The sequence below is a fragment of the Colius striatus genome, chromosome Z (assembly GCF_028858725.1).
Source record: "Colius striatus isolate bColStr4 chromosome Z, bColStr4.1.hap1, whole genome shotgun sequence".
Taxonomy (NCBI): domain Eukaryota; kingdom Metazoa; phylum Chordata; class Aves; order Coliiformes; family Coliidae; genus Colius; species Colius striatus.
The window spans coordinates 14,338,294-14,361,950 of record NC_084790.1 but is presented as its reverse complement, the minus strand read 5'-3'; the positions used below and the strand labels follow the sequence as shown (position 1 = coordinate 14,361,950).

Below are 23,657 nucleotides of genomic sequence, written 5' to 3'. Positions count from 1 at the left end.
GGATTAAAGATGCATCACAAGAGGCAAGTAAGAACCCAGCCACTGATGTGAGTTACTTCATACATGTAAATCACCCAGATGATCTCCAGCCCCTGTAGAAAACCTGGACTTGCCTGGATATTATGGATTAACCTCAAATTTCACAATGTCAAGCCACGAGGCAAACCAGCCACTTCCATCAGGATTGGTGTCTCTTTTTCTTCTAATACAAAATTATCTGTTCACAGAATGAGAGCCTTAAACCTCCATGTGGGTCCACAGTTCCTGTAAATAACATTCAAAATCATGATCGCTGATGGCGATCACATAGGGAATGTTTTCTAGCAGGCTCTGTGCATTATATAGCACACCGAGTATTGTAGTTTTTTTGTTCTGACTGTCAGTATGAGAATCAGTTTTCCTTCTTAGACGTAAAAAGCAGAAAGCTATATATGCAAACCATGTTTTTAAATGTGAGAGTTTGAAATGCTTTTTCATGGAAGAACCTTAAAAGGAAGTTTAAACAATTTGTTAAATTAAAGGTTCAGGATGCTCGAGTTGGTAGTAATTTCCATATCGCTTATGTTTTATGTAAAACAATTCTTGATACCAGCTCCTTTGCCAGAGATTATTTGTTATAAACAAGGTCTGCTCCTACCTCATTCCACAGTCCTGATGACAGTAACAACCCCGTGCCTGCTGCCAGCCTCACTAAACTCGGTGGAAAAAATAAACCCGAGTAACTCCTCTCCAAGCACAGAGCATCCAGATTGGCTTTCTGGGAGATCAGCCACCCTCTTCTCTCAGCTGTCCCCACACAATCCTACTCCTGTATACCCGCAGCTGGCGGCTGTCCTCACCCTCCTCACCCGCGATCCTGTGTGGTGCAGCCCACGACAGCCTGAAGCGAGTTGGGATCTATAAATTGTCCCTGCGTGCAGCAAGCCAGCCCTGGCACTCGGAGGGCTTTCGCCGTTCTTGCCGGGTTATTCGTCTGCAAGACGGATACCCAGGAAGGTGCGGGGACACAGTTCCCCGCGGTGAGACCTCCTGCAACGCTCCCCTCCCCCTGTCCAGCCGTTCATCAGTGTGCACATTGGGTTAAAAGTAACGGGTTTCTGGTATTTCACGTGGGTTTCGCTTCTTGCTTTTGCTTTAATTCGCCACGCAGCTGGAAAGCGAAGTTACCGACTTTCGCTGCCGCGTTCACCCAGCCCGGCCGCTTTCCAAGATTTTCACTCCAAGAACCAAAAAAAAAAATCCCGAAAACTATCGGGAATCCAGCCGTAAGCCCCCAAACACAGAGCGGCTCCCGCCAAGTCCCGTCCAGCCGCAGCGCACAGCTGCCGGCCGGTGCCCTGTCCCCATCCCCACCCCCGTGCAGTATCCCTCGTGCACCCCCACCCCTGCCGTCGGGCGGGAGGCGGCCCCGCCGCCGGGCGGAGGGAGGGACCGTGGCTCTGCGGCGGCGACTTTGCTCTTTAAATCGCTTTCCAAAGCGGATTTTAGAGCTGATCCCTCCACGTCACGCCGGAGTTGCCTGGGGGGCAGCTGCCCGCGCCCGCGCCGCGGGGCGCTGGGGAGGCGGTGCAGGGAGGGGAGGCGGAGCGGGGCGGGGGGAGGGCCGGGGATGCGGGGGAGGCGGGGGGGGGATGCCGCGGCGGGTTTAACGGCGGCCGCCCCCGGGGGGCCGGGCGGAGCGCGGGGCGGGGGTCGGTGCGTGCTGGCGCCGGGCATCGCTGCCACCGCTGCACAGCCCCTGCCCGTGCCTGTGCCCGTGTCGACGTGCTGAGCGTCCGCCGAGGCTGCCCGGTGCCGGGCGGGCTGCGAGCGGGCCCCGGCGGCAAGGAGGAACGGACGGAGGCAGGGAGGGACACAGGGAAGGCGAACGGTTGCAAGCTGAAGGCCACCATGCAGAAGAGCGTGCGGTACAACGAGGGGCACGCCCTGTACCTGGCGTTGCTGGCCCGCAAGGAAGGGACGAAGCGGGGCTACCTGAGCAAGAAGACGGCGGAGACCAACCGCTGGCACGAGAAGTGGTTCGCCCTCTATCAAAATGTGCTGTTCTACTTCGAGGGCGAACAGAGCGCCCGGCCCGCCGGCATGTACATGCTGGAGGGTTGCAACTGCGAGAGGGTGCCGGCTCCCAAGGGATGCGCAACCGGCAGCGCTAAGGATGCTGCGTTGGACAAGCAGGTACCACCGCCCCGGGGGAAGCCCGACGGCCGACGTGTTCCCTTCGGGCAGCATCGGGAGCGCCCGCCCCGGGCTGGGCTATGGGGCGGAAGGGAGAGAGGGAAGGATGGAGGCGGGGGGGGGGAGACAGGGAGTGCCATGGCTCAGCGGTCCCGCTGTGCCCGGGGAGAGCGGAGCGCTTCCGCGGACCACCTCCCCTCACATCTCCTGCAGGCCATCCTCAGGCCCCGGAGAGAAGGTCTGTGCCACTCCCGGAGGGCTCCAAATACCAGCTGCCTCTCAGAAAGTTGCAAGGCCGGTGGCTTTCCTGTCCCATCTATTAACTCTTCCTTCCTCCCAGTCTCTTTTTTTTTTTTTTTTCCTCCTCAGTGTCAGCACACCTTATTTCACTAGGGTGCCTGGAAAGCAGCATTTCACAAAACAGATGTTTAGTCACCTCGATGCCAGCACTTCTGCCAAACTCGGCAACTAGAAAGTGTGAGGGGCCAAAGTGCCAAAACAACACAGAGGGACTCAAAGAAGTCACTGAGCTCACCCCTGGGCAGCTGTGAGTCTGGTGCCTCTCTCAGTGATGCTGTGAGAGCTAATAGGCTTTCAGCTTTCCCAGGGGAACCCCTCCATGAGCCAACAGGACAGCATCTGGGAGGAGAGGGCAAGTGCGTGCCCTGATTTGCAGCCTACGCCATTGAGCTGCGGCCAGCGGGTTCTCTACCAGGCAGGTGTTGCAAAGCCGATGGTGCTTCTGATAGGAATGGTGGTGCAACGCTTGAGCCAGATCTTGCGTGGCTTTCATCGGGCGGAGAGCACCGAGGGCTTTGGTGGGATTCATTCCCGTGAGGGGCGGTGCTTCATAATGTGTGAACCACCAAATTCTACCAGCCTCCAGAGAAAGCTGATCAGTTTGATATGCATGTGCCAAACAAGCGAGTGGTTAAATGCTGTCTGTGTATTACATAACTGTGAAGAAAGGGACACTGTGGCTGTTCAGCATAAAGAGAGATATTAGGTATCTTAACCACACACCTCCTGTTGCTTCATGTGAATTCCTCATCTAATTTGCTGCCTGGTTGAAATGTGTTTGAATCTGCATCTGGCATGCCTTTCTCCCTGAATAGGAGAAGCCAAACAGGTGTCAAACTGGTTTGGAAAAGTTTGAGTAACATACAGAGGGCGGTTTCGTGCTGGATGCAGGCGTTTCCTGCTGATTGCAAGGAAAGGACACAGACTGAAGTCAGCTTCTGAAAACTGGCACATCTGCTGGCTGCACTACCATGATAACTTAGTGGGGAGGGCTTAGAAACTTGCCTTATGTTAATGGTTTTCTGATTTAGAAGAAATACTTGAGTGCCTAAGCAGCCTTTGAGATAGTGCATAGATAAGTGAGTGAACTTCGGGAAGTTGGGATGGTTGTAATTCTGTCAAATTTGTCTGTCACATTCTTGCTCGTTGCTTTGAGGCATATTTTTGTAAGCATTGACAAATTAAATATTGGAATGCTGTGGACAAAATGGAATTAGAATATTTCCCTGTCTGCTCAATATTGGCTTAGTCCCCTTGTTTATCAGTGTTGTTAAGCTATGGCTTGACCAAGATAACTGTGAATATAAACTCTTTCCTTATATGTTCCCTGGGATTCTCACGTTGTGCTTTTATAGTGATAAATGTCTGAGTTGTTTGAAGTTACATGTAGTGGTTCAGAGGCACATTAATTGCAGCGGATGAAGGTGAATGTTGCTTTGCTTTAAATATAAATATGTTTACATTTTAAACAATAGGAGATTGCTACTAAATAGACAGAAGAACATTTTGCCACCTCCCCCCGCCCCCCCCCATCCCACCCCCTCCTGGGATCCTAGGTCCGATTTTCAAGGCAAATAGAAAAAATTTTTTTGCCCATCTTTTGTTTGATGCAGAATGAAGATTTTGGGTGCTAGTTGTTTTTACAGATGTTTACTCACTAATGTGCACCCTTGTTCGTATATTCATGTCAATACAAACCATTACTAAGGTGTACTGGAAACTCAGCAACTAAAACTGATCAGTCACAAGAAAAAAGAGCTATTTGAAAATTAAACAGCTCTTTTTATTCAGAAATTGTGTTCATAGTTTCACAGGTGTAAAATAATAACCCGTGAACTTTCAGTTTATTAACAGAAACAGAAGATAAAGTTGTTTTAATTAGATGATCATGAAAACTCAGTGTTGCACCTGTTAGCTACTGCCAGTGTAAAAATAGTGGCTAGATTTAGTTTGCTTTGATTTAACCACACAAATGTATTAATAGAATTAAAAAAGATGAGCTTTCAATGCCATTTTCGGAGAATCAGATCTCCTTTCTCCAAAAGAGTGAGAAGTAACCTCTTTGTTTTGGGTTTCATTTACCTCAGTAATTTAGACATTAGTGTGATACAAGCTATAGAAGTAGACAAATGATAGAGAAGAATAAGAACTAATCACGTGAGAGAGATTAATCAGCATCCTTTGAGTGAATATTGGAAAACGCAATGCATATTCTTTGAGTTATGTAACCGAAGATTTTGGAAAATGCATGCAGAACAAATTGATTGTATTTTCCTTAGTTTACCTATCCTTTTAATTTTAGCTTGAGTTGTTTAAGGATTGATCGTCAAGTCCTATGCCAGGTAAGAACTAAGTTGAGAAGTTGTCACAGCAGTGGGGAAAGTGTTGGAGCTGTACTTCCCTATACAAAAGACTGTATTTTGGTCAAAGATGTGTTCAGGTTTGGGTATCTATCTCCCAGTGAGCTGAGCAGATGAATGATCTCACATTTAATGGCTTCACATGATTTTTCTGGTGCTGTTGCGCCCTCCCAGCAGTTCATCACAAGGGGTCATTAGAACATTATGGGACCTGTACAACTGTTTTGTGGAAGATGTCAAATGCCTTCATAAGATTAAAGTATTCATAGCTTGAAAAACTCCTCTAAAATAATGACAGCGTGTACTCTTCTTCTCTCTTTTCCTCTAATTCCATTAGTGTATTTTTTGCCTTCAGGAGGATTTTTGCTTCAAAGCAAACTTGAAAAATACGGTACCTTTCTCAATACTAAGAAACCATATAATGCATGAATCAGTTGATGTTATGAAAATAAGGGATCGAATTGATTATGTTGCAGATATTAAATGAGTTTTACGGGGAGTTTTTGTTTTTAGTTTTATATTTAGAAAAAAATGCTTTGATCTCCCATAGATTTTTACAACTTTTTGTAAATGCCAAACAGGTGTTACTCTCTCTTCAGTTTTTGCATTTCAGATCAAATAGTTTTACTGAAAGAACAGTGGTGTGAAAGAAGCTGAGTTTCAAATAGCAAATTAGGACACAAAAATAAAAATGGCTAAATGTGAAAAGCTTAAATTCTGATACTAGTTAAACTATTTCTTCCCACAGGAACTGTAGGCTGTAAACATGTACAGCTACCAACAAGTCCTCCACTGTGACAATGGTAGACTTGATGAGAATGAATTCCAGATTTTGTTTGAAAAACTCTGGAAAGAGAATGGTTTTGTTTCAGTGAGTAGCTGCTTTCTTTCGAAAGTAAAGTAAAAATGCCTAAAAATTACACTTTCAGCAGTGTTTCATAAGGGACTGGCACTTTCTATCCAGCAAGTTCATAGATTTTTTTTTTTAAGACTATTGGAAGCAAGTGAATAGAGGAATGTTGTTGTTGTTGTTGTTGTTGTTGTTATTATTATGATTATCTGCATTGGGAGGAGGCCTGTATATTTAGGTTCTTTCATAGCTGTGAATAAAATACATGGAAATGTTCTGATATTATTAATAACTGTCTTACTGTATTTAAGCTTGTAAATGTTATACAATTTAAGCAAAGACTATTCTTTGTATCTTGCCTGCAATAATCTTCCTCCCACTTAGCAAAATTAAATGCAGTATTAAGTCTGTCTCCCCACAGATTAACAGAATCCAATTTTTTCTGCTTACTGTAGCTCTGTATTTATTTTATAAAGGACATGGTGATTTTGTGGTGTTTGAAACCTCTCTATTTTACATTCATTCTTTGGAGTGATAAGGCAGGCATATGCCATCAACAGCTTTTGCTGTACTTCTCTGCTAATATAGTGTATGTAAAACCTAGCAACAGTGCTTAAAGTTCATTTTTTTTCCTGGAGATACAATGAATTAAAAGTTAATCTCTTCACTTTTATTGGGCAAGCCCTCCCCTGCCTTGTGTTGTTCAGCATCCTATGTCTGTTATACGCAGTAGCTCGCTGAGGGGTGGTGGTACCTTTTTGGTGAGATAGCTTGCCACTTTCAGGTGTAATGTTATCCATAAATTTTACAGCTTACATGTGAGCAGGTAACTCCCTGGCATGTTTCAGTGCAAAAAGTCCACCAGAGATGCCTGTGTTTTAGAAATTTCCCTCAGCATTTAAAAAATAATACATTAGTTTGTCTTCTTACTACCTGAGATGAAAAAAAAAAAAAAGTTGGACTTTTTTCCTGTTAATTTATCTCTTTTTTTGATAAACTACCTTCAACAGAAGGCGTTAATAAAAAAAGATGGCTGGTGGAAAAGTTTTTAAATATTAGTGCTATTTGGATTAGTGTTTTTGTAAGACCCTCTCATGAAAGAGTTTCTAAATGGTTTTTGCATTAAGACAATTTTGGAGTAATTAACTCTTATTTACTTTCCCAGATAATACCTGTCCCCGCCCCAACAACTGGTCACTATCATGAGACAATGTAATTTGTGGGCACTTTCAACAAATACATTGAATCAAACTGTTTTGATGTGCATTTAAGGAGTGACTGTGTAGGCACAGACGTAGCTTGGACCAGCCAGCTTGAATAAAGATGGTAGGGATAAGTTAATGCAGCTGGCATGCTACTTCAGAAACAGGTGCTGCAAGTTAATCAATTGGGCCCTGGGTGATCTCATGGGCAGAAGCAGCATATAAGGAGGTAGCTAGCAAAGGAAGGGTGGCTTCGAGTCAACTCTGGTGGTTGTACTGTGTTGCCCCTGTACGTCTCTGCACGTGCATTACTTAGACCCTCTACGTCTTTGAGTGATTATTGCCTTCACAACAACAACATTTGGTGACCCCGACGTGATTCGCTGAATCGGTTGGATCAAGAACCCTCGGCAGAAAAGCACTTGGATTTCTGCTGGAAAAGGCAAGTAATCTGAGCAAACTGATATAATGGGAAAAATGCTAAGCAAAGAGGAAAGTCCTATTGACACCCTCCAGCATATCCTTGCGGAAAAAGGATTCAATTATGAAAGAGAGCCTTTGCTAAGGCTTGTAAGATGGGGACAGGAAGTAGGTCTCTTTGCTTCCCCCCAAGAAGTATATGAAAAAGGACACTGGGAAAAGCTAGGAGACATGTTGAATAATGCTATTGGCTTGTGTAAATTGGTATCATCCATTATACACCAGCTAGAAGCTGAGCGTGCTGCCGCTGCTGCCATGAAAGCAGAAGCTGCTGCACCATCTGCGTTCCCAGTGGATGCTAAAAGATTCTTTGGAGGTGGTGACTTTATAGTGCCATCGGCTCCACCTCTAGAAGAAAATACTCAGAGATTCTTCGGAGGGGATAATGTTGTAATACCCTCGGCTCCACCTCTGGAAGAGGAGAGCATGGATGTGAGCCCACCTCCCCCAGAACCCCCTAGAGCACCCGTCCAGGAGCCGAATACACACATTGCTTCTCCTCCCCTCCCACCCACCCTTCACCATCCTGCCCCATCCCACCCTTCTGCTATACCTGAAGGAGTACCTAACAGAGAACGAAAGGTACGTTTTACAAATGATATGCCGTTGCCCCTGAGCTCATCAATCCCTGAGTGTATCCCTCTGCCATCATCACCCCCAACTTCTAGTGAAGATCAACAAAGACAATTATTAAAGGAAGAGTTAATACAACACGGAGAAGATATGAAACACACTTTGGCCCAGCTGGAGGAACTGATAGAAAAACCAAAAGCAACAGCTAATCAACTGTTGGAACGAATTAATGAATTAACCAAAACAAAGATTAAAGTTTCATCCCCACAGGTACTCAGAGATCCTCGTCCAGATGATTATGATCCGGCTAAGAAATGGAGAGGCCTCATACGTGATGCGGTAATCGAAGGCGAATTTATTCCGCAAGCCTTTCCAGTAATAACAGCACAAAGAAAACGACAATGGGCACCTTTAGATTGGAAATTGGTAAGAGAAGGCCAGAAAGCAGTAATGCAATATGGCTTGTCCAACCCATACGTTCAGACATTACTAGATCATATTTTTGCCAGTGGGTTAATGACTCCATTTGACTGCCGGAAGCTTGCAGAAACTTTCCTGAAGCCCACTCAGGTATTATTATGGGAGTCTGAATGGGAAAAAAGAGTTGATCTGACGGTGGTGGAAAACATGGACTTACAACAGGGAGATCCGCGGCGAGTCGTCACAGCAGACATGATGCTGGGTAAAGGAGCATTCGCTGATCCTCAGGTACAAGCCCGGCTGCATGAAGCTATCTTGCAGCAAACACAGACACTGGCACGTCAAGCATTTAAGATTGTTCCTGATATGGGGGTGCCAGTTCCCTCATATACAACTATTATTCAAAAACCTAATGAGCCTTTCATGACCTTCTTAGACCGCCTAAGAGCAGCTCTGGATCGTATACCAAACATGTCGGCTGAAGTAAAGGCGGAAATAGGATTACACTTAGCAGTTGCTAACGCTAATCATGACTGCAAAAAGATCCTGCAGGCTCTCCCGCGGACAGCAACTTTGGTCGACATGATAGAAGCCTGCTCTAGGGTAGGATCGTCAGCACATTTAGCTGAGGCAATGGCAACAGCATTGAAACCTTTAGTTCAAGCCCACAAAGGAGATCGGAGGCCAAAGTGCTTTAACTGTGGAAAAATAGGACACGTGAAAAATCAATGTCGGTCCAGACCATTGGTATGGACAAACAGCTCCGCCAGGCCATCTGGGTCCAATGGCAGATTTCACGGTAATTGTTACAGATGTGGCAAGTTTGGCCATAGAGCCACTGAGTGCCGCTCTCGAGTGGCCAGACAAACAATGCATAAGGGAAACGGGTTGACGAGCGCAAAAAGGGCGAGCGCGATGACACAAAAACGCCCTTCAACACCAAGAGCTGCCTGGATGGCCTCAGATCAGCCACTGCAGGAAGCGCAGGAGTGGATGTGGAAACAGCAGTAGATGTAACCATCCACAACACAGAGGTAACAATTATCTCCTCTAACGTTAATGGACCCCTTGGCTATGGATTAAGCGCTTTGCTTTTAGGACGGTCATCGGCCTCTCGACAGGGTATTTTTGTGCTCCCCGGTGTAATTGATGCAGACTATGAAGGAAATATTGGAATAATGGTTAAAGTTTGGCAGCCACCAGTTCATATACCTAAAGGAACTAAAATAGCGCAATTAGTTCCTTTCAGAGCTAAAGTTCCTTTCGCAGGAAGTCGTAAGCGTCGAGACGGTGGTTTTGGATCCACTGGAGTACCTGAGGTAAGACTGGCGGTGCCGCTTTCACAGGGAAAGCCCACTCAGACGGTTGTATTCCAACATCCAAATGGTGAACACATGGTTGGGTACAACACATTACTGGATACGGGAGCAGATGTTACTATTGTGCCATTATCCTATTGGCCAAAAAGCTGGCCTTTAGAGAATTTAGACACCCCTGTCGTTGGAGTAGGAGGAATACAGATGACAAAAATTAGCACAGACCTGATTTCGGTATGTATACAGGGCGAAGAGAATAGATGTGTGCAAATTAGGCCCTATGTAATGAATACTTCAGTTTGGCTTTTGGGTAGAGACGCCTTAAGCCAAATGGGCTTTCGTTTGTCAAATGAAAATTTTTAATGGCGGCCATTGATGGGCGACCAATCCTGAAGTTAACCTGGCTAACAGATAAACCAGTTTGGATTGATCAATGGCCGCTAAGCAAAGAAAAGCTCGCCCACATTCATGAATTAGTAAATGAACAACTAGAGAAGGGTCATATTAAGCCATCCACCAGTCCATGGAATACACCAATTTTTACTATCCCTAAAAAATCAGGGAAGTGGAGGCTGTTACATGATTTAAGAGCTGTTAATGCAGTGATGCAGGACATGGGTGCTTTACAGCCAGGATTACCCTCTCCTGCAATGCTTCCAAAAGAGTGGCCCCTGTTGGTGATTGACTTAAAGGACTGTTTTTTCACAATTCCCTTACATGAGGATGACAGTGAGAAGTTTGCCTTTACAGTACCATCGATTAACAAACAAGAGCCAGCAAAACGATATCAATGGACTGTTTTACCTCAGGGAATGAAGAACTCACCAACTATTTGTCAAACTTATGTTGCCTGGGCACTGGCACCTCTGCGCAAAAAATACCCTCGTGTCTTATTTTACCATTATATGGATGATATCTTGATTGCAGGATAAGACCTGGACCAGCATCGCATTCTACAAGAAGTGAACCGACAGTTAAGCAACTCCGGGTTGGTGATCGCGCCAGAGAAGGTACAAATGCATGCCTCTTGGAAATATTTAGGTAATATTATCACTGATGCGCGCATTTATCCTCAGAAGGTGGCAATTAAAACAGATATTGCTAACTTAACAGACGTTCAAAAGCTGATAGGTGATATCCAATGGGTACGAACCATATGTGGTATCACAAATGAGGATCTTGCGCCACTAATGCCTTTGTTAAAGGGCTCAGTAGAGGCTGATAGTGCGCGAAGACTGTCTCGGCAGCAAATCCAAGCAATAGAAAAAATAGGAAGCAAGATAGTCAATAATTACAGTCATCGATATGATCCTGACTTGTCAATTAACATTGCTGTGATAAGTCAAAACCAGCATGTAATGGCAATCTTGATGCAATGGGATTCAGTAGCGAAAGACCCATTGAGGATCTTGGAGTGGATATTTTTGCCATATAATTTACAAAAAACAATTACCACGAGGCTTGAGGCAATTGCGAAAATAATAGTTAAGGCCAGGAAACGTCTGCTGGAAATAGCAGGGATTGAGGCAGACATCATTTTCGTTCCTCTCACAGATGAGTTCTTGAACTGGGCACTGCAACAATCTGATGAATTACAGTGGGCCTTATTGTCATATCCAGGAACTATAAATAATCATTATCCGGCCCATAAATTGTTCTCTGTTAAGTTTCAAATGGAAGACCGGCCGTTGAGATCAGCAGTACCCGTTAAAGGCCTGACTGTTTTTACCGACGCCAGTAAGATCCAAGCCAAAGCAGGAGTGGTTTGGTGGGAAAATGGAAAATGGCAAAATCTAACTGTCCACTCCCCAGGCAGTTCAGTTCAACTGCTGGAACTGATGGCTGTAGTTAAAACTTTTGAGAAATGGTCAGACGTCCCATTAAACATCATCTCCGATTCCCTCTATGTGGTCGATGCTGTCACTCGATTAGAGAGAGCGCTGTTGAAAGAAATCTCTAATCAGAATCTGTATAACTTATTTCTGAGACTCTGGCATCAGATAAATGAACGGCAAACTGCTTATTATATTGGACATATTCGAAGCCATTCGGGCTTAAAAGATGGCCTATCAGTTGGCAATGAAATTGTTGACAGGATAGTGGCAGCTCCTTTATTGATACCTACGGGGCCAATAATTGACAAATTTTCTCAAGCCCGAAGATCGCACGATTTTTTTCATCAAAGTGCGAAAATGCTGGCGAAGCAGTTTGACTTGACCATATCGGACGCTCAGGGTATTGTTTCCACGTGCCCTGCATGCCAGAATCAGATCGGCCTAGGAGTAGGAGTCAATCCCAGGGGTCTGGCACCATTAGGTATATGGCAATCAGATATCACTGTCTATGCTCCTTTTGGGCGATTTAAACGTATACATGTTACTATTGATACTTATTCAGCCATGGTTTGGGCCACAGCCTTAACCAGTGACAGTTCTCGAGACGTCATAAGACATTGGAGGAGTTGCTTTGCTGTCCTTGGTGTTCCAAGAGAGATAAAAACTGATAATGGCTCGGGATACATAGCCAGTAAAACACGTAAGTTTCTAAACTTATGGGGTGTTAAACATACTACTGGTATCCCAGGAAATTCTACCGGTCAAGCCATTATTGAACGGACACATCAAACCTTAAAAGGCCTTCTAGAAAAACAAAAAACGGGGGAAGAGGGGGTGAGTCCTCAAGACAGACTAATGAAAGCCCTTTATACAATGAATCATCTCAGAATTGTGGCAAACCGGAATGAACCACCGGCATTAACACACTTTGCCCAAATGAGTCGGGATTTGGATTTTACTGACAAACCTAAAGTTTGGTATAAGAATCCCACTACTGGAGAGTGGCAAGGACCTGCAGATCTGTTAACGTGGGGAAGAGGCTATGCTTGTGTCATTACAGATCAAGGTCCCCGATGGATTCCGGCAAAATGGATCAAGCCACATCAACAGAAAGGACTTAACTGTAAGACCAATGGAAAAAACAATCTTGAGGAAAGAACCAAGTGATCCACCCTCAATCCATCACTCTATTAAAATGTAAACCCTCGCAACTGTGGCACCACTTAGGCTGCTGTAAATTCCTTCAGCTATAAAAGAATTAAAGAACTTAAGATGACCAACAGATGAAGAGATACTTCCATCTTATTGATAATGCTCACAGATCAGCATGCTAAAGGATCTGAAGAAAAGTCCAGAACTACATCAGGAAAAAGAAATATCAGTGGAGCTACCAAGACCTCATCCCTTCCTGCCAGTGTGCGTCCCTCCTACCAACACATATCAGATTGTTTATTTTGACTTTATGGATTTCTGTATTGTTCAGCGATGTAGCTGTTATTGACCTTTTGTTGTAAACTCATGGCCATGGGTAAAAATATTTGTTTTCTTCATGTACCTTTAATTCTGAAATGTGTTGCTAAAGGCTGGCTGGTTCAAAAAAGAAAAAGGGGGGAATTGTAGGCACAGACGTAGCTTGGACCAGCCAGCTTGAATAAAGATGGTAGGGATAAGTTAATGCAGCTGGCATGCTACTTCAGAAACAGGTGCTGCAAGTTAATCAATTGGGCCCTGGGTGATCTCATGGGCAGAAGCAGCATATAAGGAGGTAGCTAGCAAAGGAAGGGTGGCTTCGAGTCAACTCTGGTGGTTGTACTGTGTTGCCCCTGTACGTCTCTGCACGTGCATTACTTAGACCCTCTACGTCTTTGAGTGATTATTGCCTTCACAACAACAACATGACTGGAAAAACGAGTCACTGACATTGTGCTCGAGGAAAGCTGCATCAAAACAGTTGCCTCTGGCTCTTTATGCAGAACTGTACAGTGAATTTACAGGGTGCTTACTGGCCTAAGGCAACAAGCAATAAATAAATAGAGAAGTATAACCTTTGCAATCTCTCCAGGGACTGAACTATGCTATTTGATAAGTGTTTTCTATTTACCCCCTACTTTAGTAATGGGCCAATTTTGAGGATAAAGAGGACAGAAAACCTCACAGTTTTATTTATTTCATTCTAACTTGAAAATGTTTATTTCTGCTGTAGTGTTATGACATGGACTGTCTGTAACTATGCAGAAGTGGGGAGTGTACCCAGTTGAGAAGTGAGTTATAGATAAATATAGGACAGGTTTTGGTGCAGCCTATTATGGTTCCTGGTATGTATGTGCATATTGCATCTTGAGCAAAAAGGATGTCTAACCCAGTTGGTAGTGTGTAATGCATGTGTAGAGAGCTGACTCCTGCAGGACACTGCCTACAGTGCAAGAGAGGAGCTTTAGGCAGCGTCCCAGTGTGTGACTTCCACATGTAGGGTAGCAGTTTTACACCAAAAAGTACACTCTTAGTGCAGTGAATCATTCACATAGACCTCATCCGACTGGTGAAGATCAAGAGGTCTGAAAACAACAGTCCACTGCTGTTGGCCATTCTTAGCAACAGATCTTTGCTGCTAACAGCAGCACACGTCAGTGTCCAGTCCTTCAAAGCTGTGGAGCCTGAGGCACCCAAACCCATTTTCCAGTGTGAACATTCTATGCATTCTCATATTGTGCTTCCTGAAGTGATGATAGATGGGTCAAGTCTAGGTACTTTTTCATAGGCCTGGTGGGGGAAGTGAGGAGGGGAGCCTGAAGACTTTGTCTGAATTGAAAACCGTGGCAGTGCATGTTTGTTGCCTCTTAGAATCATAGAGTCATTTCATCTGGAAGAGACCTTTAAGAACATCAAGTCCAGCCTTTGTTCCAGCCCTATCAACCACTAGATCATTTCCTTAAGTACAACAGTTGTGGCTGTTGATCAGCCACAGTAATTTTCAGAAAGACAGTGTCATCTGCCTGTTCATATACTTGAAGGAAAATGAGATTATACATAGTACCTCTTTTCAGTTTTTTTTCTGTCTACCAACCGTTACTGATGCAGAAGATTGAGGGATAGGGTTTTTTTTTTAACACTATGCCTCTGCACTAGATGTCTAGGAACATATGCTTACAATCTAACTAACAATGTTTTTTTTTTGATTTACCATCCCATAAGGTTTTCTGTTTGAGGTACAGAATTGGTATATATAGAAGCAGAGGCTTCCCCAATTCAAGCCAGCCATTTCAATATCTCTATTGCATTTTCCATGAGCTCAGAACTGAGTTTTATTAGCAAGTGTTTACAAACTGCAAATTCTGAACTGAGCTACATTGCCATAAGCAATTTTACTTCCATTGTTTTACAGTGGAAGCATTTTATTGTGGCAACTCCAATCAGTTCCACTACTTCTTTTGAAAAAAGAGATTGCATTTGAAGAGTTTGCTGCTCTAACTATTGGAAAGAATTTGGGATTATATTCTTACCTTTCTTCTCATGGCACTGTGGAGCAGTGACTTCTGTCCATTTTTTGCCTTTGCAGCGTCTGACTGCAGTATAAAGGCAATAACTGTGGAGTAACACAAATAATCTACTGCTTAATAGTTCTTCAGTTTTGACCTAGTTTTGTTCAAGTTCCTAGATTACCACAAGATTTCCATTGCACTGCAGTGTGTCCTTTGCAATCTTTTGAACTCAGTAAGCTCATTATATTGCTTTCTAAAAGATGTGCCTCTGTTTAGCATTCCTTGAATAAATTATAAGCTCTCTGTAAATGTCTGTATACTTGTAGCAGTGGAACATAGGGTAGGATGCTGCTCATGCAACTTTAGGTGCCCCCTGTGAGCTAGCTTCCAGTGCAAACAATGAAATCCTAGACAGTACAGTCAGTGCAGTCTAGAGAGCTAGTCACCAGGTGTTTGCATCTGTTAAACTGAACAGACCCCACCAACTGTAGTAATTAAGACTTGGTTGAGTGTGAAGTGAACTGAGCCACCTGACTCAAGTGCAAATGCCTGCCTCCAGGCACCTCAGGTGATGTGTTCTGCTGCTGTCACCGGGAACATCAACTGTTTTTTTATCTGGCCAACCATGAGACTTGAGTGTTTGTGGCTGTAGACAAAGTTCTGAAATTTCCCATGCTGGATCCTCACATGTAAAGAAATTTAGAATGATTGCAAGTGACCACTGGTTCTTTTTGCTTTCTGTTCACTTCCTCTCCCTTACACAAGTTGTTTTTCCCATTTCAGCAAATGGCAAAGATTCTATATTCTTCTCTGGAATTGTGGAGATAGAGTGAACACAATGGCTTTGACAGTCAGTCTCTCTCTGATGTCCTCTAGAATGAAATCAGGAATTTACTTTTAACCCTATGCATTCATGGACTCTCAGGCATGACAAGAAAATTGCAAGCTTCATTTGCTCTAGTCATATTCTCTTCCATTTGTCACTTACAGAACAATTTCAGAGAAATATTAAAAATACTTCTTCCTAATAAACATCTTGAGGAGAATTTAAAATTTATGGTCAAACAGCTCATCAAAGCTCAGTTAAGAGAAAGATGGAAGAAAAACTGACAGATGAATGGAAGAATCCAACATGGATATATGTGCAATATCATCAGTAGCCATGCAGATGCCTGTGTGTCCAAGAAGCATATGATGACTGAAAAGAACACCAAGTGAGCTGAGGATCAGTGACAGGGAGTAGATAAGATGAACTGTTGTTTCTACACTCTTGAATCTCCCAGACTTCCACAGTCCACGACTCTCAGTGTTTTTGTGACAGCAGATGCAAAATTTAATGCCTGCTGGAGAAGAACATGCCTTCTCCCTTGAGTTGTTACCTCACAGCAGGATACCAGCGACTGCTGGCACAGTGTCAGCTCATTATAAGTCCAAGGGCTGGAGCAGAGTCGCTGGTCCTGCGGCTGCTTCCTTACAGGTGTTAACGTGTATTTTTTGTGTGTTTTCTGTCTCTTTTATACAAGGAGTTGTATGCCCAGATTAGATGAACAGACTGTAGGGATGCAAGATCCAAGCACCCAGCAGTCAGAGGACACTGAGCAGCCCAGCAGTCACCCTTCTGTGTTGTGATGCACTCTGCACTTTCAGGAGATCTATTTCTTTCCTGGAACTCCCTTCTCATTCCGAAGAATTGTGGTTAACATTCTGAAGGTGGTAATTTTCTGTAGAGCTTTTCTGGTTTAGCTTCTTCCTTCTCTGAGCATTTGTAGAATGTAAAGCATGAGGCTGCAAGAAGAGAAATATGATTTAATGGTAAAATCACCACTTATGGGGACTGGATGCTGTATTTTGCCTAGAATCTCTGCGAAATATTGCACAAATCACATCCACAAGGTGTTTTGCAGTAATTAATTGTTCCTTGCTTTGAGTACTCAGCTGGGGATGAGAGGTAGGCGCTCAAAGATAGAACTGATCTCTGTGAAAGTAGTGGTTAAAACAAAGAAAATGCCATTTAAATACCAAAGCTCAATGATTTTTCAGATCAGGCATTCAGACTGAGTTCCATCTGAAATGGATGGGTTTTGTGATGACCACATTTGCAGTAATTCCTTCTTACCTCACTGGCTGTTGTGAAAAAAAAAGTGACAATTCTAGGGAAGCATCTGAGTGACATCATGAGAAATGGAATAGGATTCTGCTAATTAATGTGCATTAGGTAAAGAAGACATTCATTCAAGAATCAAGATAAAGCAAAATATGAAATCATATCTCATTTACATGTAATAACTGAATGAGGATCTCCTGAAAGAAGAATTGTGTAATAAAGGACTGCATTATGCTTTCACGGATGGGACAATTAATAGTGCAAAAGGCAGCCTCAAATGAAGCACTTCTCCCAATCTCTGTGTACCTGACTTTGTAATCTAATGTAAAAAACTCAAAAAATCGAAAACAACAAACACCAAAAAACCCCAAAATAAAAATAGGTATGAAATTGAGATACAAACACATGTGGGATTTTTGGTTTTTTTTTTTTTTGTTTTTGAACCAATTGATTTATGTTATGGAAACAACCAGATAGAGAGAACTCAGGCTGGTGCTGATCTGTTATTGTAATAGGTGTTTTGTATTGTAATAGGGCTTGCAGGCCCTAGACTAGAGTTTTTCTTGTATTTTTGCTGCCTACTGCAGATGGAAGTTTCGTAAGTGCATTACTTGGTGGCCTGAGGGAAAGCCTAGCTAGCTGGTGTCCAGTATTGTATGATCCAGAATGTGCAGCGACCTGAGAGAGCTCTGTCATCAGCAGTATGAAAATTGCTGCAGACCTACAGAGAAGTCCTGTCTACACCACATATACTAATACTAAAATGCTTTAAAGAGAAGTACTCTTCCTTGAATGCTGAACTGCATACTTGTAGCTTAGCAGCAGATAACTTGGCTGTATGCCAGCAAAGTGAACAAAGGAAAGGCAGCCATTCAGATATGCTTGACAATTTTGAGTAGTACCAAGTGATTCCACGTGAAATAAATAAACTAATAGTTTTACTTTTCATAGAAGGGAAATAAAACAAAATTTAAAAAAGACAGTATCTTCCCAGGTCTGATTCTAATAGGTTTTCTTAAAGATCATTTGCTTTCTGCAAATATCTCTTTGATTTTTTATTTTGTTTTTACTTCTTTGGACATCCAAATATGTGTGTATTTTACATCGGTTCATAGTCTAGGTGATGCAGAGTGGAAGGATGGCTATTTGGGTTATGCATGTCCTGGGTGCATTTGGTTCCTGAGTCACTCACTCCTTGTGTGCTCTGGGAGGATCTGTTTCTTGTCTGCCTTACTTCTGCAGTAGTAAAGCAGGCCTAATAGTGCTTCCCATATGCTCGCATATGGGTAACACCATCTGCATGGGGATATTTGTTTATCCTTGCAGTATCTTCGGGTGTTCATCTGCGGCTTAATGGGTGAACACAGAAGTGGTTACCTAGTTAGTCATAAGATATCATGTGCATGTTTCTGCACACAGAAAAAACACATGGTAAGACCTGCAAAGTGCCTAATCCTGAAACCTACAGCTGGGGTGTTCATGTTGTAATTCATGTCTTCATTTCCCTCAGGCATTGGGATTTGCTGGTTACACCTTGCAAATCTGTCCTTCCAGGCAAAATGCTTTTGTTAGTCTTGTTGACCTCAATCACACAACTTACTAGTTCAATCAGTTTGGTTTTGATGCACTTAGCTGAAATTGAAAAGAGCTTCTTTCTTACGTTTGCTTTTTTTTTTGGTGACTAAGTTTTTTGTATTTATAGCAGGTTCTCTGCTTACATTAGAAGGATGTTTCTTCTCTGCCAAGACCTAGGATTTTCAAAATCATTTCAGTTCATTGCTAGGCTAATATTATGTGGTTGTACACACATTTGATTCGTGTTTCTGGTGTCCTTCTCTTTGAGTCTCTCAATGTATGCTTTGCCAAATGTAAATTTCAAATTGCTTTCGTTTTGTCTTCCCAGTCTAGTTTCTGCCCCACAAATATTAATGCAGTGTTTCTGAGCTGCCTTATGTGTGGGGTGCTGGGAACACAGTATGAGATTGCCTAGTCTTTGTGCTTCTTTCATTCAGATCATACTAGAAAATGACTCAATGTGCCAGCAAGATGGAACACATGAATTAAAACAAGTACCTGTGTAAGACATTTCATCACTGGTGTCCTTTCTCATGGCTTCTCAGATACCCTGTGTCCTACTTTTGCAGCTGTTTCAGTAGCTTCCAGGGCAACAGGATTTTATTTCTTGGTCTGCTGAGAGATTCTGACCTTCTACTGCTGTTTTCAAGGTGGGTGGAGAAATGTAAATAACCAAGTCTTCTTATGCTGACAGTGGCATGGTGCATAGGAGGTATGTGTTTTACTTAGTTTTTACACAAGAAGTTTGGAAGAAAGTACTGTGGTATGAGCCCCAAAGAACTGTTGTAGAGAGTGCACTGCGAGGTGTGTATTGTACCCGAGAGGGTACAACTGAAGTACTTGTAGTCTTATGGGGAATCCTTGGGTCTTAGTCTTCATACGGCCCTTCACCTCTCGTGCTCAGAGGATGGTTTCTGTAGTGGACACCCTTATGATTGCAGTCCACTTTGTTATTCAGCTCCTTTTTTTTTTTTTTTTTTTTAATCCCTATCTTGCTTAGTTGGTCTTCCTATTGCCAGATTTCCATACCTTTAATTTTCTGGGTCATGTACTAGATTTCTAGGGTGTGGGGAATGTGTAGGACCATGGATGAAGACAAATGCAACAGTAAATTTTGAATTTGATTTCAGTGGCTTGTAGAATAAGCTGAATGTCCAGGAGGAGCTCTACTGATTTGCTTTGTCAAGGTTATGCAGAAATTCCAAGTAATTTTGAAAGTCATTCTGTTTCTAATGTGACTTTTTGACCTCTGTGGTGGAGTGTGAGATTGGTTAAGAATAGCAAAAACATGCCACATCCAATATTTTTTAATTGTTTTTTTTCCTCTTTCCTAATATGTTTAGATGTTTGAACTTTGCCTCCTTACTATAATACCTCTTTTTAGCAGTTATATACTGTAAAAATAGGGGTTTTTTTCCTATAAATTACTCCATTTTAATTTAAGAATAAAAAATTTCTAACCTCTTGCATGACTGAGGAACACAAATCTCTGACTTTGAATCCATCTATAGGCTTTAATGACATCTTAGTGCAGTCCAGTGGTATCCAAACTTTTTGCTCGAGTGAATTTCACATTGTGGACTTGAAGATTTGGGGATACAGAATGGTCATGGTGATTGGGATAAGTTCCTGGAGGCTGGAAAAGAGCAGATATCAGTCATGCCTTCAAGGAGGTAAAAAAAAAGGAACATTAAGGGAAGTACAGGCCAGTTAGTCTCACCATGGTGGCTAGGAAGGTGATGAAGAAAATCATCCTGGAAAGTGTTACCACACAGGTGGGAACAAGGTGTCTGGGAATGGTCAGCATGGATTTTCAAAGGGGAAATCACACTTGACCAATCTGATAGCTTTCCACAAGAAGGTCATTGACTTGGTGGAAAATGGAAAAGCAGTGGAGGTTGTTTAGCTCTACTTTAGTAAGGTCTTTGATGCTGTCTCCCATAATACCAATGTTGTACGCAGCTGACAAAGTATACGTTAGGTAAATCTGCAGTGATATGGATTGAAAATAGGCTGACCAACCAGGTTCAGAGAACAAGTAAAAGATGATGTTGAAACTTCACACAGGACATTTAGTTCTAAGACAGAGCTGTTGGCCCAAGTAGTAGGAATTTTATTTGTAAGGGAAAACTGCAAGGGTTCCTACTTCACTTTCTTACATTTTCCTCTCCACTTGTTGTCAGGAAGTAAAATCATGAGTGAAATGAAATATGTATGCCAGGACATTGTTTTAAGTTGCTGTACAGTGATCAGTCTTACTTTTCTTTCTCTGGAAGAAATTTACTATTGACTCAGCATCTTAGCTGGTGTGTTATTGAAGACTGTAATAAAAACTTGAATTCAGAATTTCTAAGACATTTCTGAAAAATAAAAAAGATTAGAATTCTCTCAGTATTTTTTTTTGTGCTTGTGATGTGCTTTTCATTCTTTTTGCATACATTAGTGCAGCATATATGTGGCATGTCTTTTTTACTTCAGTTCTTTTCTGTTTTCTGTAGGAGTGAGAGGTTGTTTTCTTTTTAATCATTTCCCATCTGATTTAAATTTAAAGTAGTCATTCAGGTTTGGCAAATGTTTAAATTGTAGCAGGAAAAATTTGTGCAACTAGAGTAAACTTAACTGTAAACTTTTTGTGCTAATGAGCAGAATGTGATATAACTGTTACTAACTAAAGCTGAAGCCTTTTTTTCCTTGTCTTGAAGTACTTGGAATATATCCATAATTCAGTGTTTTTCTGCCTTTGTTTTCTCCTTGTGCTAAGCAGTAATAATATTTACAAAATACCTAGTTTTACTACCCTGGGAAATGTAACAACTTTGGATTTTCTTCAGGCTGTATTTTTTATAGAGACGGAAGAGGGGAAAGTGCTTGTTAAACTTTAGTATATTCAAGTAATTGTCAGAAATGCTAGTTGGCTTTAGTGAGTATCACTTTGTTACCCTTTCTCTTTCTGAGTTCTGCTTATCCTTTACTTGTCTGTATGATGTATTCAAGTGGTATTTATTTTTTTTAAAATCTTCACTCCTTGGGATATATTTGGGGAATACCTATCTGGTAGTGAAGCTGCAAAACATACAACACTGGAACACCCTCAAGCAAAGCCAAGCATTGTAAGGGGTTCTTCCTACTTTACTTTTATAAAAATGATGATTCTTAGATCAGAAGCACAGAAATAAACATCTCTCCTTTGCCATGTATATATCTCATATAATTTCACTAGAGTGGATTATTTAAACTAAATGACTTCAGAATTTAGACTCTTCTAAATATATCGAGTGGGACCAGGTGCCTGATCTGCTCTAATACCGTGTACCTTTTATTAGGGGTTGATCAGCTGCCATTTCCATTTATATTTCCTGATGTTCTTTCTTGATTCAAGGTTATTTTTAAGTAACTCAGGTCAGGAAGGATATGAGTGGGGTGGAGTGCTATGGGAAATGCGGACAATTAATGGAAAACATATTTGGAAGAGAGTTTTGAAAGCCTCCGTAGAAGTGTATTCAAATGTAATTGACTTGTTTGATTAAAGATGCTTATCAGAATCAGACTGACCTTCTTACTATCTTAAAACCCCCTGAATGGAGCTACAGCAAATTATTATCACTGTGTAATAATTACATCACTAATAGCATCTAGTTCTGCATGTATTGTATATAGAAGCTGCATTTTCAATTATGGCTTACTCATGTGAGAGTATATTAATTTTTAGTTGTTATTTGGGATATTGGAGTATCTGAAATCTGCTTAAAACTTTCAATTTTCGGTGAACTGTTAGACAAGAACACACGGCTGGAAAGATAAAATTATGGAGAGTTTCAGCCTAGAATAGTTGGCACCCTCACTTGTTTTTCACTTTGGGATTACAACGAGGTACAACAGATTGTGACATAATATTGTTTCTTGGGTTTTCTTTCCTTTCTTCTTTCTTTTTTTAAATTAAGGACTTCAAGGGGTGCAACTATTTTGGTAAGATACTTAAACCCCATTTTGTCACTTACAGTGGGCATATCTGTTTACAATGTTTGTGTTGAACAAGAACTGTCTCACGGAACAAGTTTTTACGATTACATGTGTTAATAGTCTATAAAACCTTTTTCTACTAGAAAAAAAAAAAAGACTGACACTAGAAAGTCTCAAGTCCTCTGCCCATTTTCTTCCATCAGGTAGCTGTGCTGGAAACCTTTGAACTCTGGCTGCCTTAGTAAGAGTCCTCTTTGACAGGCAAGAATAACTGCAGGTTTTTATTATGCTGATGACATTAGCTGTTCCTCAAGCTATCTCTCTGAAGTAACTGAGAAAATATATGATATTGTAAACTGCACTGTCGTTAACAGATTCATATGTTAGTCAGATCCTTGCTACACTCATGTTGCTTTGATATCGTTTTTCTATTGGGCAACCTGTGAGGTCATCCTTGTTCCTGGGCACGGCATGTATGGGGACAAGGTTGTTTTGTATATATGTCATCAAAGATATCCAAGTACTCTTAGCAAATAACATCTTCCTGTTAGATGGCAACAGCAAGTTTACTTAGCAGGTTTGAAGCATGTAAACCCATAGCAGCTATTTGAGTATACAGAAAGCATTAATCGATATCAGTGCCTATCCTCCCTTAAAAACTCAGAGAAGCTAAATTAGAAGATACTGCTTGTTCGTGGAGGAGCCAAAGCTGTATAACTGTAGGCGTCTTAGAGCTAGGCATGCTTAGCTTACCATACATAGACACAGGAAGGCACAGTAAGATGCAGCAGACATTCCAGATTGGATTAAATGGAAGTGTTGGCACCTGTTAGCATAATAAACACAGAGTAGACAGCAGAAGTCCTTGTGATCAGTAAAACAAAATATGCAATATAGACTTAGAGGCATGAAGGGATGCCCTTTTTTTTTTTGTCGTTGATATTGTTACTGCAAACTGTGCTTAGGATGTCCTTAAATTTAGCAGTGGAAATATTTATTTTAAAAACTTATGCTGAATTCATTGTCTT

General features: G+C 42.1%; 2 protein-coding genes across 4 annotated transcripts in view; both read left to right on the top strand.

The window, feature by feature from the left end:
• Positions 1–1,681: 1,681 nt before the first annotated feature.
• RASGRF2 (Ras protein specific guanine nucleotide releasing factor 2) overlaps positions 1,682–23,657 on the top strand; it is a 142,705-nt gene continuing 120,729 nt past the window's right edge. For 2 of the 3 annotated variants that reach the window (XM_062017545.1, XM_062017544.1), the window contains exon 1: positions 1,682–2,175. In XM_062017545.1, coding sequence (XP_061873529.1) covers positions 1,891–2,175 — 285 coding nt within the window. In that variant the 5' untranslated portion in view covers positions 1,682–1,890. The remainder of the gene's footprint in view (positions 2,176–23,657) is intronic. The other variant, XM_062017546.1, reaches the window with a different exon arrangement.
• LOC133628740 (uncharacterized) lies at positions 7,104–10,687 on the top strand. The gene is made up of 2 exons (XM_062017547.1): positions 7,104–9,394; positions 10,604–10,687. The coding sequence occupies exon 1, from the start codon at positions 7,356–7,358 to the stop codon at positions 9,369–9,371; it is 2,016 nt and encodes a 671-aa protein (XP_061873531.1). The 5' UTR covers positions 7,104–7,355; the 3' UTR covers positions 9,372–9,394; positions 10,604–10,687.

Excerpts from the sequence above, each read along its gene's own strand:
- LOC133628740 (XM_062017547.1), top strand. The coding sequence starts at position 7,356 with ATGGGAAAAATGCTAAGCAAAGAGGAAAGTCCTATTGACACCCTCCAG.